Genomic DNA, 14,750 nt, shown 5'->3' on the forward strand with positions numbered 1-14,750 from the left:
CCCGTCTTGGGCCGACTGGGGGAGGCCTGGCCGCCTTCGGGTGTCTCTCTGCCTGAAGGTGCCCACCGCCCGTGGGCCGCGCTGACAGCCCTTCGTGGGTGACATCAGGGTCAACATGGCAACAGTGCCGCGTCGGACGGGTCATGGCCATCCCGTACGGCGCACTGTGCCAGGCGTGCTCCGAGATTCGGGGGTGGCAGGCTTTACTGTAGCCACGCCCGTTACATCGCCGTTATGTGGATGCAGACTTCGAGGGTACGATCTTGACCGCTTTGTGGGAGTCGGCTTCTTGCGGCCGGCTTCTTGGAGTCGGCCCTCCCGCGGCTTTCTTCATGAGGGTTAAAGCCGGGCCGCCTTCCGATAGTCGGCCTGGAAGACAGCCGGCAAGGGGAAGGCAGCCCAACGTCTTGAATTCTTAAGGGCCGGATCGGCTCGTAATTTTTTCAGAAGGGCTAGGGGGAGCCGGCTAGGCTACCCGTGATCATTTACTCCGACAAAATACATGTAAACCAAATATATCTCTAATAATATTAGCCCCACACATGTGTCTCCATCCATTCCCGATTTGACCGCCACCTATATCCTCGTCCAGAACCTTGTTCTACCACCGCCACCTCCCGCCATCGAAGGGATGTGAGGTAAGAGCAACTTTAGCAAAGTCATTATATCGGCCTGATCTTCATAAAAACTACCATTATGCCAGGTTCTTCCATAAAGGCCCATTTAGCAGAGTTTCATCCCATCCTCTATCGCCGTATTTTTGGTGGGTGCTCCAAATCCAACTCGCGAGCCTCCATATTCAAAAATTGGGCAAGACATGTGCACTTCATCCACCTAAAAATTAGCGCCATAGACATTTCAAAACGTGTGCTCCCTTCCGTCACCGCCCACATCCCCACGCCGCCTATGTTTGGTGCCACTCTGCCGCCTGAACCGCCATGATTTGGCCCCAATCGCCACCGCTGAGACGTCGCTGGACTTCCCACGCTTCCTCGCAGCTTTGCAATTTCTTCCAGTAGTCCGGCCACGCCATCCCTTCGACCGCGCGCCCTCAAGGTGTTCGGCAGCTTGCCTGGAGGTAAATTTCTTCAAACTTTTCTTGCATATTTTGTTTAGCGGCTCATAAATGACACATGATTCACATTATGTGTAGATGGATTTGATGGCAGATGTGACATCCCCATTTAATAGAAATGATAGACCACTCATATCAACAAGTTGCAACTTTTTTTCATGAGCTCATTCAAAAGAAATCTTAAAGTTAAACGTGCTTAATCTAGAGCAATTTGAGGATGGATGAGCCGCTGAAAAGGTAAGCACAACACTTCAGATGATTGCAAATAACGATGACTTGGTATTTGCTTGCGTGCAACCTTCAAAAACATGGTGGGCTGCCCACATGACCACTAGTTGCTCTAAGAATAATAATTGGCTGAAAAAAATAAAAATAAAAAAAGATTGCTGTCGTGTTTGCACCTTTTGCAGTTTTCACTTTTGCAATTCGTACCAGCTTTTTTTTTAGAGTACGTACAAGATTTTATTGATAGATGAAAACAACGACAATTCACAGCCTCACTTGGTTCAACCGTCAATAATCGACTGAAGCTTAGCTCTCTCTGAACAGCTCAGAGTTTACAGTCTCGAACCTAAACAAGCCCCGCCAGATAGCTACGTCACGCAGCCATTCGAGCGAGCGCCTCGCCAGCGCGCTCGCCGGTGGACAGCCGGAGCTTTCTGTAGTCATCGTAGTTGAACGCCTTGAACCGGCGCGGGTGCTGCGCGTCGACGAACGCCTCCGGCGCGCACACCCTGTCGTCCTTGGGCGCGAGCAGGAACATGGCGATCGAGATGCGGGGCACCGCCGCCACGCACTGCACCCGGTGCTTCACGGTGTGCAGCCTCCCGTTGCTCCACGCCTGAAACACGAGACGGGGTGCTCACTCAGAGGCTCAGCGCACCGGACGGAAACGAATTCGCCAAGAATTTAGAGCTGAAACGAATCGATGATACCGTGCCGACGTCGCCGATGTTGACGAGGAACGAGCCGGGGACGGGGTCGACGCGGACGAACTCGCCGGTGGCGGGGTCCAGCACCTCGAGGCCGCCGACGCAGTCGTCCTCCTGGAGCACGGTGAGGAAGCCGGAGTCCGTGTGGATCTGCACGCCCGAGGACCCCACGGTGTCCTGCGTGTAGTTGTACCTGTTGATGCGGAACTGGCACGGCCAGTCCTGGAACGGGTGGCCCTCCAGCCCCAGGCTCGCGGCCACCTTGCCGGCGACGTCCACGATCAGCTCGTGCATCGCCTCGGCGTAGCTCTTGACGGTCTCCCTGCGACAGATTAGCGTGTGCTGAGGTCAAAATTGGAGGATCCGAAATTGACTTGGTGCCAAGAGAGGCGCGGCCGATTTGGTCCGACCTGGCGCGGGGCGGCGCGTCGAGGCGCGCGCAGAAGGCGTCGACGTCGACGGGGGCGGCGGCGTCCAGGAGGCCGAAGGCCTCGTAGAGCGGGTTGGCGGGGCTGGGCGCGACGTAGCCGCTGCCGGCGATGATGTCGGCGTTGCGGCGCTTGGCTTCGTCGGGGAGGTCGAAGAGCGCGCGCACGGCGGCCTTCATCTCCACCTGGAGCGCCGCGGGCACGCCGTGGCCGTACACGCGGAAGCAGCCCAGGCGCTCGCACGCGTCCCGCAGCCGCGCCGACTCCTCCGGCTGCGCGCCGGCGAGCCGCAGGTCGACCACCGGGATCTCCACCATCGGCGCTGCTTTACTAGCTGGGCGGAGTCACGCGACGCGCCGATCTCGCTGGCTTGCCTGCGGGGTCTACTGCAGGGGGGCGGCCGTGGTGATGTAGGAGTAGTATTTAGAGGCCGGCCGTGAGAGGGACGCAGGGGGCAGGGCGGCGAGTCGCGCCGCCGCTTGTCGGGACAACCGTTGCTGTGTACCGAGGTTGGTGAGACAATCAGCCGACACATATCCGTGTACGTCAACCACTGCCATTTTTTTAGGGGTTGTTTACAGCACGATTGTCTCAATTTTGAAGAAACCATTCGAGGTTTAGTCTTCTTCAAAGCTTATCCAGCGCCACGCTAAAACATACCGCAAAGTCATTTTTACCGGAGCGGGGAGCTACCGGTGGTCTTTCCACCAATGATGTACTGACGTGTGTAAAGTTGTGGGACCATATGCATGTATATATGAAAGTATTTGGTGAAGAGCACCTCTTGTATTTCTGATTTTAGTCAAATCAGTGTCAGGATAGTGTAGTACTTTTTACAGAGGTGGTACATGCATCATCTCTCTCCAACATATCCATGCATTTTCTCTTTGTTTAAAATTTTAGATGACCAACCTGATAATGATCTATCACTGAAATTTTTTATATATTCAAATTCCTGAACACATGATCTTTAGAACAAGACCAATCTTGAATGTATTTAAACTAGTTTAATTTTTGCTATTTCAATCATATCAAAATTCCAATTTCACTCATTTCAAAATTACTTATTCCAAATAATTGTAATCGGTATTGAAATAATTGAAACCGTTTTCTGAAGAAAAACAATCATGCATATGAAACATATTTCAATGTGAACTTGTTATTTCAGAGATGCGGCACTAGTGAAATATATTTTTTGAAATGAGTGAAATCAGGTTTCTGAAGTAAGTGAAATACTTTTTTTTAATTCAGTTAAACCAATGTTTTGAAATAAGTGACATTGTATTTTTATAAATGAGCGAAATCTGTTTTATGAAGCGAGTGAAATTGTTTTTTCTATTGATAACTTCTTGAAGTGTGTGAAATAGGTTTTTTGACATAATTGAAATCAGTTCTTTGCATCAACTAAGTGAAATATGTTTTCACAACCAAGTAATATTATTCTCTTCATATGATTGAAATAAGTTTCTTCATATGAGTAAAATTGGTTTTTTGAACATAAAGAAATGGGTTTTTTTAATGATTGAAATCAATTTTCTGAAATAAGTGAAATAAGTTTTTTAATTCAGTGAAACAAATGTTTTGAAATAAGTGAAATTGTATTTTTATAAATGAGCGAAATCTGTTTTATGAAGCGAGTGAAATTGTTTTTTCAATTGATAACTTTTTGAATTGTGTGAAATATGTTTTCTGAAGTAATTGAAATCAGTTCCTGGCATCGAGTATCAAATGGGCGAACTTTGCTTTTGGAAATTATTAAAACATGTTTTTCTTTCAATTGAAACGAGTTCAAACAACTGGAATCAGTTATATCAAATGAGTGAAATCGGTTTTTTGATGAAATGAGTGAAATCAGTTTTTGAAATGTGTGAAATAAATTTTGAACGAGCCTAAATCCATCCTTTGAAAATGTGTGAAATAAATTTTGAATGAGCCTAAATCCATCTTTAGAAAATGAGTGAAATAAATTTTGAATGAGCCTAAATCCATCTTTTAAAATGTGTGAAATAAAATCATTTCACTGCGAAACAATTTTGTGTTTTCTGAAAGTCATTTCAAAGATAACTGAAATATAGAAAATTAGAAGTAGTTTAAGTATATCGAAGATTGATCTTGTTCTGAAGATCTTGTCATCACGATTCCGAATATATAAAAAGTTTCAATAATGGACGTTTCGTTTAACAGATATTAGTCATTCAAAATATGAGGATGAAATTAAATACATGTCAATTGTATGGAGAAAGAGAACACATGCAGCCGTGTATGTGGTGAGAAATGCACGCATGCACTATTCTCTGCACCTCTCCCTCTCTCCTATGTAAAATCTGACATTGTCTGACACAAGTACTAGTATAGCTCTGTTTAATCTGCTGTACTTGCATATGAAAAGAAAGTGTATAAAACCTGCACGAATCTTGACAAAAGTGGTGAACGGTGGATTACACACCGGTACATCCCTGCACCGGTAGAAAAACTTTTTCGTAAAACATACACCCTCCATATCTAATTTAGTGCATATGTATTTTTTTGAAGATTCAAACCTCACAAATTTTGACCAAGTTTGTGAAGAAAAATACTTGCATCTAAAATGTCAAACATATACTATTAGATTCATGGTAAGATGTAGTTTCATCTTTCATATATTTGGTATTGTATATATAAATAGTTTTCCCTATAAACTTGATCAACGTTTTCAAAAGGTTCACTTTTCAAAAAAAAAAAAACTATACACACTACATTACGCAACTGGAGGGAGTGTAAGATTATGGACCACCGAGCGTGCGGGAGCCATATAAAGCTTATAGCGAGATACATGCTCCCCTGGGTGAAGTTTTTAGTCCCTCGCGTAGGTATTGCCCAGTCTATCTTTTCTTTTTTCTGTACGCTGGCGGCTCGCTCGGGTTTCGGACGAAGAAGGTCGTTAGCTATATTATTTGGTTGCTTTTCTATTTTTTTTCTGATTTTTCTTTTTTCTCGTATTTTTCTTTGTTTCTTTCTTGTTTTTCACTCTCTTTTTTACTAGTTCTCCTCGGTTTCATTTTTTCTTTTTCTTTGGGTTTCTTTGTTTCTTTCCCGATTATCATATGTTTTCTTTTTACACATCATATATTTTTATTATATATCCAAAAAAATTGTTTACACGTTTAATATATTTTTAGTTACATGATTAACATTTTTTGAATATATGTTTTAATGTATATTGTTTTCATGCACATTATACTTTTTTGGTATATATCTAAAACATTTTTTATCCAGGTTTAACTTTCCTATATACATGTTTAATATTTTTTCAAATATATGTTTTGATGTCTACTTTTTCAAATATATCAACATTTTCTTAAGTTACGCTAACAAAACATTTACGCTAAATTAACATTTTTCTTAAATTCTTGATTTCAAAGTTTAGAATATACTAGCAAAAGGGCCCGTGCGTTACAACGGGAGGAAAAAAACATAATCTTCAATGGCTAAGCCTATGACCACATTTTGCTGATTTCAGCATACTATTTACAATAATACTGTTGTGGTGAAATTCCTTACAAAAATTGATTGTGCAATTGGGAGGAGATAAGAAAGATAACAACAGTTGTACGTTGTACATTGTACAGTTTGACTACGTAGCTAGCTAGCAAAGCTAGCCGTATCGAGTTGCTGTCTACCGGAAGTTCCTAGGCTTGAGTGCACGATGACTTCCCAGAGTGGTCGAGTGCGCCAAACAGAAAAGGCTGAAACTGGCCTAGAAAGTAAGGAGAAGGATCACTCTACGATGGGGCACCTGGTAGCTGAAGTTCACGAGCTACCTACTTACTGGTAGTAAGGTGTTTTCTATTGTTCTGCTCAAAGGAAAACAAAATAGATGTGCTGATGCATTCGCAAGTTTCTCAAGGGACTGTGCCCATATGTGGCTAGAGGGTCTTCCTATCATTGTAACCGAATTCTTAGCAGCTGATTGTACATCTATCACTGAGAAGTAATACTCCCTTTTCCACCGTAAAAAAAACATCACCAGCAAAGCACTTGCAAACTGCAATAAACAAATTCGCTTAGGTTCAGAGTTTACAATCTACACCAGCTCATGTGATTCTCAGATCCTGGCCTAATTAGTCAAACCACATCATAGGTTTGACAACGAACTGCTCTCTGCACAAAGTGACCAACAGCAAGAAGAACAATTTTTTTAGTAATGATGGTCGATGGTAGATAGAACAATGCAGCAGACTTCCAGTACCATAACAGCCCCTCAATACCAAGTTAAGTATAAGTTTTCAATGAAAGAGTAATAATACGAAGATGGTAGCAGAATAGATATTCTTTTTTTCCGATAAAGAGCAGAATAGATATCATGGTAATAACATCTCACTGTATTGATATATATAGGTCATGTGACATGCAACATGCTACACCAAGTCTAACATCAAGATAACCTCTCATGGGCACAATTAACTCATTAAATCCTCTTGAATTTATTATCTGTAGTTTTGTACAGAACCAAAAAGAGTCTTTCTAAAGGACTATAAAAATAGACTATTATCTTTTCACCTCATTCAAGATATAGTATGTTGTGCATGACTAACAGGGCTTTCCCAATAGTGAGCCTGATAGAGGCACATACTAAAGGAAAGCTGAAGTGTGAAAGACATGCTTAATCTTAACATGGGTTCCACTTGTCCGAGAACATATGTAGGTGCATATTTCTAAAATGAGTTATATATAATGGTGCAGACATGGATCTATTTTAGGGGAAATTCACGCCAGTCTCCGTTGATCACAAGTAAGTGCAGATTGCAATGTAAAAGACCAGCAGTGCTATCTAAGTGGATATTGGAGCTTTGTTCTCTCACTCCCACCCAAACAAAAACTGATAATTTGGATTGTACAGTAGGTTTCAGTGAGACATATTTCGACAAATAGCTGAGCATATATGTTTATAAATTGAAGGTTAACAGACCTCAAGATGGCAATGGACTTCCAAGTTTCATCTTTTTGAGCTGCTACCTTCGATTTTTTTACGCATCCTGCAGAAAGAAAACGAACCAAAATTTCAAAGATGAACATAATTCAGTAGAGATGGATGTGACAAATGATGAGCATCCCGCTGGCTTCTGTTCCTGGCCTAAACTGTACAGACCCAGCTAATTAAACCAGCAATAGACCATCCCATCACACACCACTGTGCATGCACACATATATCCAATCCCGGGAATTCTTTTACTGAAGTTGAGAGGAGCAAGTTTGAGATTACCAGCACTACATCCACCAAGCCAAGTTCTGAACTGAACCACTTGGCGTTCAAAAGTTCTGAACTGAACTGAACCTCTTTGCTGGAACTCCACGTTGTCCCCTGGAATAGCTTCGTTGTACGCGCTATCCTCGTCCTCGTCCGCCTACCTGCTCGGCTCCAACGGCAGCTGGCGAGGTGGCTACGGGGCTCATAGCCCATGGCAAGGTTTCTCCGCAAGGCATCCAGGATGGCTAGCTAGCTCGTCGAGCTCGGGGATTTGGGTCTTCGGCAACGGCTGGCGAGCTCGCTAGGGCCACGCAGGCGGCCAGCCCAATCACCCATCCGCACGAGATCCACGGCGGCTCGGAGATGGTGGCGCCTCGCGGACAGAGGAACTGCGCGGCAGCAACGATCTACTCCCTCCGTCCGGGCGTAGTTCTAGGTCATCAATTTAAGGAATTAAATATGTGTTATATGTCATGAAAAGTATACCACTAGATTTTCACACGGATGTAGTTTTTAAATATATATTTTTTGTCACATATAATACATATTCAGATAGTTAAATTATCGACCTAGAACTACGCGAATGACTTATACACCGGGACGGAGGTAGTAGTGGTGGCGGGCAGCGTTCATCTGGTGGAGGGCTGCGATTCGGGCGTCGGGCGTTGAGGCAATGCAATTGAGGCCGACGCTGGGGGAGGGTGGCGGCGGTCGCTGCTTCTTTTTTTGAGGCAACGTCACGAGGCTTTATTAATTCGTCACAATGTTTACAGGGACGGAAGGTAGGTTCCCGGGATGGCCTAACCAGACACGGCGGCCACCACTGAGAGATAATGCATGCCTCGCTAAGTTGTGAGCTTCATAATTGGAGCTCCTAGACTCATGTTTAAAATTACAGAACTCAAAAACTGAAGAGTGGGCTATTATTTCATGTACAATTGCACTGTAGCTCGCAAGATTGTCCTTCTGTAAGTCTTCTATGACCACTTTGCAATCCGATGCAACTTCAACCCGCCTCAAATATAGGTCATCCGCCAGTGCCAAGGCTTCTCTAATGGCTAGAGCTTCGAGGGTCGGTGGGTCTGCAATGTTGCTGAAGCCACAAGTTGATGCGCCGATGAACATGCCTTCATGATTTCTACAAATCACTCCAATTGAGCCGAACCCTTGCCTCGATACAGCCGCATCAACGTTAATCTTGGCATTCCCCGCCGACGAGGCCAGCCACCCCCTTGGGTTGACGCATCTCTGCGCCGTGACAGCCGGGGTTTTGGCATTGATCACTAGCAACTCCCCCAAGTAGCTAGATATGAAGCTGTCGACCGAGTGAGGAGATTGGAAGATACTCTCATGAATGGCCTTCCTCCTGGCTCCCCATATTGCCCAAAGAGACACCACCAAACGATCAAACTGCTCTTTTGTTAATATTTCATGTATAGCAAAGAGCCAATCTTTTGGGTTCTCCTCTCCTCGTTCTACCATGTGTTGCACCAAATCCTCCGGAGCCAGAGCCCATATACTCGCAGACATAGGGCATGTAATCAGTGCATGCTTCCATGTGTCCCCGGCTCCACAGAGTAAGCAAGAGTTTTCGGTTGACATATGACGGTGATGCAAAACAGTCCGAGTTGGCATAGATTGTTGGGCCAATCGCCATAGAAACATCCTGAGTTTCGAGGGTACTTGGATATGCCAAATCATGGACCAGTTGTTGGTCTCACTGGCCTCATATGAGGTGCCTCCCTCCTCATGCAACCATGCTTCCCTGTCGTGCTTAGTCTTGAGAATCATGTGATAGGCAGACCGAACACTGAATCTCCCCCTAGGGTCATGATGCCACGCCCAAAAATCGTCAACACGACGCGTGCACAAAGGGATCTTGAGAATTGCCTCGGCGTCGAAGGTAGTGAAAATCGTTCGGACCAGGCCCTCATTCCAGCTAGCCGATGTGACATCAATGAGTTGTGATACTCGGTCCGGTGGATTTTGGACGAGAGCTGTTATAGGGCGCTTGTAATTGTCTCGCGGTATCCAGTTGTGTCGCCAAATATTAGTGGATGCACCATCTCCTATTCTGCGCACCAAACCTTGTGCCAAGATGTCACGCCATGGAAGGGGATGAGAGCAGATTTTTAGCAGATTTTTGGGCCACTGCGCAGCGGATGGCCGGACGGGCTGAGGCCCAAGTGGCAACGCTTCAGCCATGTGAGACGATCTCAGGCAAGGCCCAGGTAGTAGTGCGGACGACATATCATGTACCTGCGAAAATTTTGCGACGTGGTTCCCCGAATTAGTACCACCTTGCATATATGTTTTAAGTTTAAACTGAAAGCGTAAATTCACGGAAAGAAAGCGTATTGTGACGGCGAATCCACGGAGTCAATCCGTAGTTTATTATTATTAGGGATAGATGTGTTTAATATATGTTCAAAATATAAACAAAAGTAACTAACCTGGAAGTTGGGCTGACCCATTAGTCACAACTGGAAATACTAGGCCGGCCCACCGGTGCATCCTTGACGCGAGCGTACGTTGAATGTTCGCTTTAGCGGGCTCCATCGTGAGCCCCCATGCTAGTCGAGAGAACGGGGAGGAAAAAAGGGCTAGGCCTACTTAACTGCTTCTTGCAAGAAATAAAAATTGCCATTAGGAAAAAATGATGATACATAGAAGGCATAAAGCACAAATTTACTAAATGGCATGCCGTAATTTAAGAAAATTGTAATGCTATATTTAATTAAAGTTTCATCCTCTAATTTAACAATTTACCATGGTATATTCAATAAATGTGCCATGTTATCTTAAAAATTAAAATAGCAATGCGCTAATCTATACATATTAATAAAGCAAGGTGCATTTCACCCGATTTTCATCCGTCTCCTATTAAAAATACACAAGGTGGTACTAATTCATAGAGCCAAGTTTCTTTCGTCGTTCGTGCGAGCCAGGATAACAGAATGACCCACCTATCCTGAATACTTGTTGGCCCACCTATCCCGTTTGAAGCACACAAAAAAAACTTGCTTGTGAGCAGAGTCGAACTCAAAACCTATCACCCACTGTATAATGTCATGGCCAACTCAGCTAAAAGTGAAGGTCGATTCACGTATTTAGTAGTCCCACCTCGGTCCCTTACATACAATCTACCAGATTAATATACGTCTTTGAGTTTCCTCATCTCTGAGATAATGACAGAAAAATGAGTAAATAAAGAGAGGCTAATTAACTGCACGACCTATTAAAATCAACAAGATTGATTCACATAGAGGATTCAAAGGTGACGTCACAGAGAAATGAGGAGAAATGAAAGCGAGGCTAATTAACCTTCCATATATATTCCTGAGACAAAGTCGCATCCTACATAATTTAAGAAGGGCACCATGGCAGCCATTGCTTTTGGCCAACTGTCGGTCGAGGCTATGGCATGAGAACTAGTATCGTTGTCATGTCCATGAGATGATGCCAGCTGTGTGTGGAACTGGTATGGAGGAATGCCTTTTTATCTAGTAGATCCATCGTAGTACTGCTCACGTTGTAGTTAGCACTATTGGTATAGTTCAACAAGTTATGATCTGACCCATGCTAGGATAAAAAAGATGATTTGTGATCGTATCTATTTATCATACACTAACGGCATGCACTACTACACCAAGCCCATTGCTCAGATGGGTGTTCTCTCCGCCCGGAACCCCGACTCATCCTCTTTGCCAGCCACGCGAGAGTCCTTCTGCCGGGGCTCGAGCAGGACTAATGACAAGCTAAAGATTTTTTTCTTTAAAAAAAGCCTCAAGAAGCACTAGCAAAATCTTTGAAGGGCCAAGGTTGCACATGACCTATCCACGACAAAGTTATGCTTCTTGTGATTTGGGATGTGTATTTGGATTAGTGTTTTCCGATGTATGTGTTTGATTGGATTAGATGTATATAGGATCTTGCTGCTGCTATAGAGAAGAGAATGCTCTGAGAATAGGCTATTTGGAAGGAACAATCAAGATCAAAAAGGAGCAGTAGGTTGTTCATTCCAAAATTGAGCAGATTCATTTTCGAAATTTCCTTTGCTTAATAATTAACATAATTGCATGCATCCTTACACCAGATTAGAGAGGGTTCCTTTTGAAAAAATTCACTTCTAGCTTTCATGAGTTTTTAAAGATGAGAAAGATAAATTACAAAATTTGCATTTCATTAGTAGTAAAGTGACACACAAAACACCATTGATGTATTGACTTCTTTTGTTTTTATTACCAAAGTCATGAATTTAATTCCATTCTACATAAGAATACTAACTATTGTAGGTGATGTTCTTTGTTCCCAGTTTTCACTTTTCAATAGGGCATTATATAATGTTGATTTATCAGCGGTGTGCTTGCTCTAGTCCAGAGAAAGAGGATGGTGATCAATTGCTTTTATCACACTGTATCTTTAGATTGTAGAACGTTCGCCCAAAAACAAAGTATTATACAACCGATACAATTGCCATATATAGATGGTGCTTGGACTAACAAGTGATGCCGCTTTCAAGCTTTTGGTCTTTGAAGTGTAATACTTGCTAGGTTTCCAACTACAATTTATTTGTAGTAGAAGCTGAATGTATATGGCATGAATTTATATTTCTGAGTGTATGAATTGATTCAGAGTATGTTGAACCCTTGAGTTTGGCAGGTTTTTGTTGTATGGTTCTCTCTTTAAAGAATTGAAACAATTCTTTCATGGGGGCATAATAGTTTTCATCCTCAAACGACACGCAACGCCATTAAGTTTCTTATTTACCAATTGAAACATGAGCCAGTAATAGCACAATTAAAGTTTTTTAACATATCATCATAAAATGGATGGCTGGATTACAGTTCTATGCATTCTACAAGGGTCATTTCATATGGTATTATAAGTTAGTTTTATAGTTTTCTCATAATAATCTGTGCTATTTTATATGTCTATATTTTTTGTTAGGGATGTTTTTTTCACCTTTCCACCATCGATCGCTCATCCACCATTTTTAGCGATGAGTAATGTGACTTTTTTTCTCCCATTGTAATGCACGGGCATTATTACTATTTATAAACGAAACGGGAATGTTCCTATGAAAATTTTTAACAGAAAAATGTTTATCTAAATCATGGCAAAAATAAAATACAAAGTGGATTTTAACATGGCAGATTATGAAAAAATTGATTTTTTTGTAAAAATCATGTCAAATTTATAAAAAATTCATAGTGTTCACTCGGCTAATTCTTGCGTTGCAAAAAAGTGTGTGCTTGTATATAAAAATAATTTATTATGATCTTTCAAAATATGGAAAATTCAGGAATTTTTCATGGGCACATGGCAAAATTTATAATTTTTTCCTCTAAAAGCACATGTCAGGTTTTGGGAATTTGTAATGGACACATGGCAAAGTTGGGGATTATTTCTTCGAACAGATGGCAAATGTAATAATTTTCCATAGACACATGGTAAATTTAGTTCTCTAAAAACATTTCAAGTTTTGGAAATTTTGTCATGGTATTTAAAATTAATTTGACATGGTTTGTACAGTAAATTTGCCATGGTTAAGCTGCATATAAACATAAATTTGTCATGTTCCATGTCAAAATTGAAGAAATAATATGCTATTTTTTTTGTCGGTGGAAGAAATAATATGTTCACTAAAACATCACGGCAAAACAAATTGGAAAAGACAAAAACCTGTTTTATAAAGGTCATAGCAGATTTTAACGTACGCTGTGTACAAAAAGAATTTGGCAATGATATGCACAATAAAAATGACATGGTAACTTATAAATAAAAATTCGATGGTGAATACAATGAATTTGCCACAATGTAAAGGCATCCAGGCTTGATCTGCCGCCCCTGCACAGCGTGCACAAACCTGTATGCCCCCAGGCTTGGAATCTTCGGTGGCCAAATTGGGGCATATAAACGTGAGGAGAGGCAGCGATGGACACGACACGTCTCAGAACTGTAAAACAATTTCCACGCGTTGACGTATTACGAGCAAAAGCATGAAGCCGACACAACACTTCAGAAAAAATATCATGGGTCCACATCCAGCGGCAACATAATGTACCAGAACACCAAAAAAGACATGATAACCGACCAGCCATTCAGAGAGAGATATGACATAAATCCAGCTGATCCATACAGCAATATCATACATATAAAAGGTTAATTTACAATGGATAGCATCCCCCTGCTGGGCAATTAACGGTACCCAATCTGCACTTCAACTGTACCATGGTCAGCATTGCAGATTGTCTTTTCATACTGGTCATGGTAGAAGGTAAGATCACCTTGGAAGGAGATGGCATGACCGTCATTAACATGGTCAGAATTAGTAAAAACACTAAGGTTCAGCTTGATTATCAAGAGCGGCTCTAAGTATATCGGAACAGCTGCCCAAGTCCGCAACAATGGAAGTCTGCCATCAACAACCTCTGCCATATCATCTTCTCCACACTGAAAAAGCAGGACGTTGAAGTCGCCGTAGAACTCATGGTGCGCTGTGATTTCGCCATATGCATAGCTACAGCCACTGCCAGATGTGAGATCAAGGTTGACACACAAGCTGGCCTGTATAGCACGATACATCGGCACGAAAAACACGTCTATATCACGGAAATATCTTGTTGGCATTGTGTGGACAATGACACTGTTACAGAAGTACGGGTCCACATAGAAGACGTAGTTTGCAGTGTCAATCCGGTTATCATCCTCTGGGATTTCAACTTTAATGCGGAAATAGTCCTCAAGCGCCGCCCCTTCTGCCCTGAGAATCAAATTACCCTGCGCATATGGCAATGGAATAAAATGATTCAAAAGATGCAAAAAACAAAAATAAAGATATACCGCCTTCATTTCAATAAGTTAAAGATAGGTTGTTTAGTCTGAATGCATCAACTCATAGGGCCATTGGTGATAGATGTTGTTGCATGCATAGGCTCGACGTGTCTCTATTTTATAAGACGCGTTGTAATGTGGAGAAAAAAACATAAAAGCTAGAGCTTATTCTATTCACAGGATTCTCGAGCCCAGGAACTTGAAAAACAGATTAGAATTACATTAGGGTTACAGAACTAAGGGCCGCTTCT

General features: G+C 42.6%; 1 protein-coding gene across 1 annotated transcript; it reads right to left on the reverse strand.

The window, feature by feature from the left end:
• Positions 1-1,371: 1,371 nt before the first annotated feature.
• Positions 1,372-2,941, reverse strand: LOC119355468 (2-oxoglutarate-dependent dioxygenase DAO-like). The gene is made up of 3 exons (XM_037622271.1): positions 2,418-2,941; positions 2,011-2,329; positions 1,372-1,916 (listed from the first exon to the last, which is right to left on the reverse strand). The coding sequence occupies exons 1-3, from the start codon at positions 2,750-2,752 to the stop codon at positions 1,674-1,676; spliced, it is 897 nt and encodes a 298-aa protein (XP_037478168.1). The 5' UTR covers positions 2,753-2,941; the 3' UTR covers positions 1,372-1,673.
• Positions 2,942-14,750: the final 11,809 nt, after the last annotated feature.

Source organism: Triticum dicoccoides, chromosome 2A, assembly GCF_002162155.2.
Source record: "Triticum dicoccoides isolate Atlit2015 ecotype Zavitan chromosome 2A, WEW_v2.0, whole genome shotgun sequence".
NCBI classification, from domain to species: domain Eukaryota; kingdom Viridiplantae; phylum Streptophyta; class Magnoliopsida; order Poales; family Poaceae; genus Triticum; species Triticum dicoccoides.

Bases quoted from the DNA above. Each gene is read 5' to 3' on its own strand.
- LOC119355468 (XM_037622271.1), bottom strand. From the start codon at position 2,752: ATGGTGGAGATCCCGGTGGTCGACCTGCGGCTCGCCGGCGCGCAGCCG. The intron at 2,330-2,417 runs GTCGGACCAAAT...AATCTGTCGCAG, and splicing joins GACGCGCCGCCCCGCGCCAG to GGAGACCGTCAAGAGCTACG. The intron at 1,917-2,010 runs GTATCATCGATT...CTCGTGTTTCAG, and splicing joins ACATCGGCGACGTCGGCACG to GCGTGGAGCAACGGGAGGCT.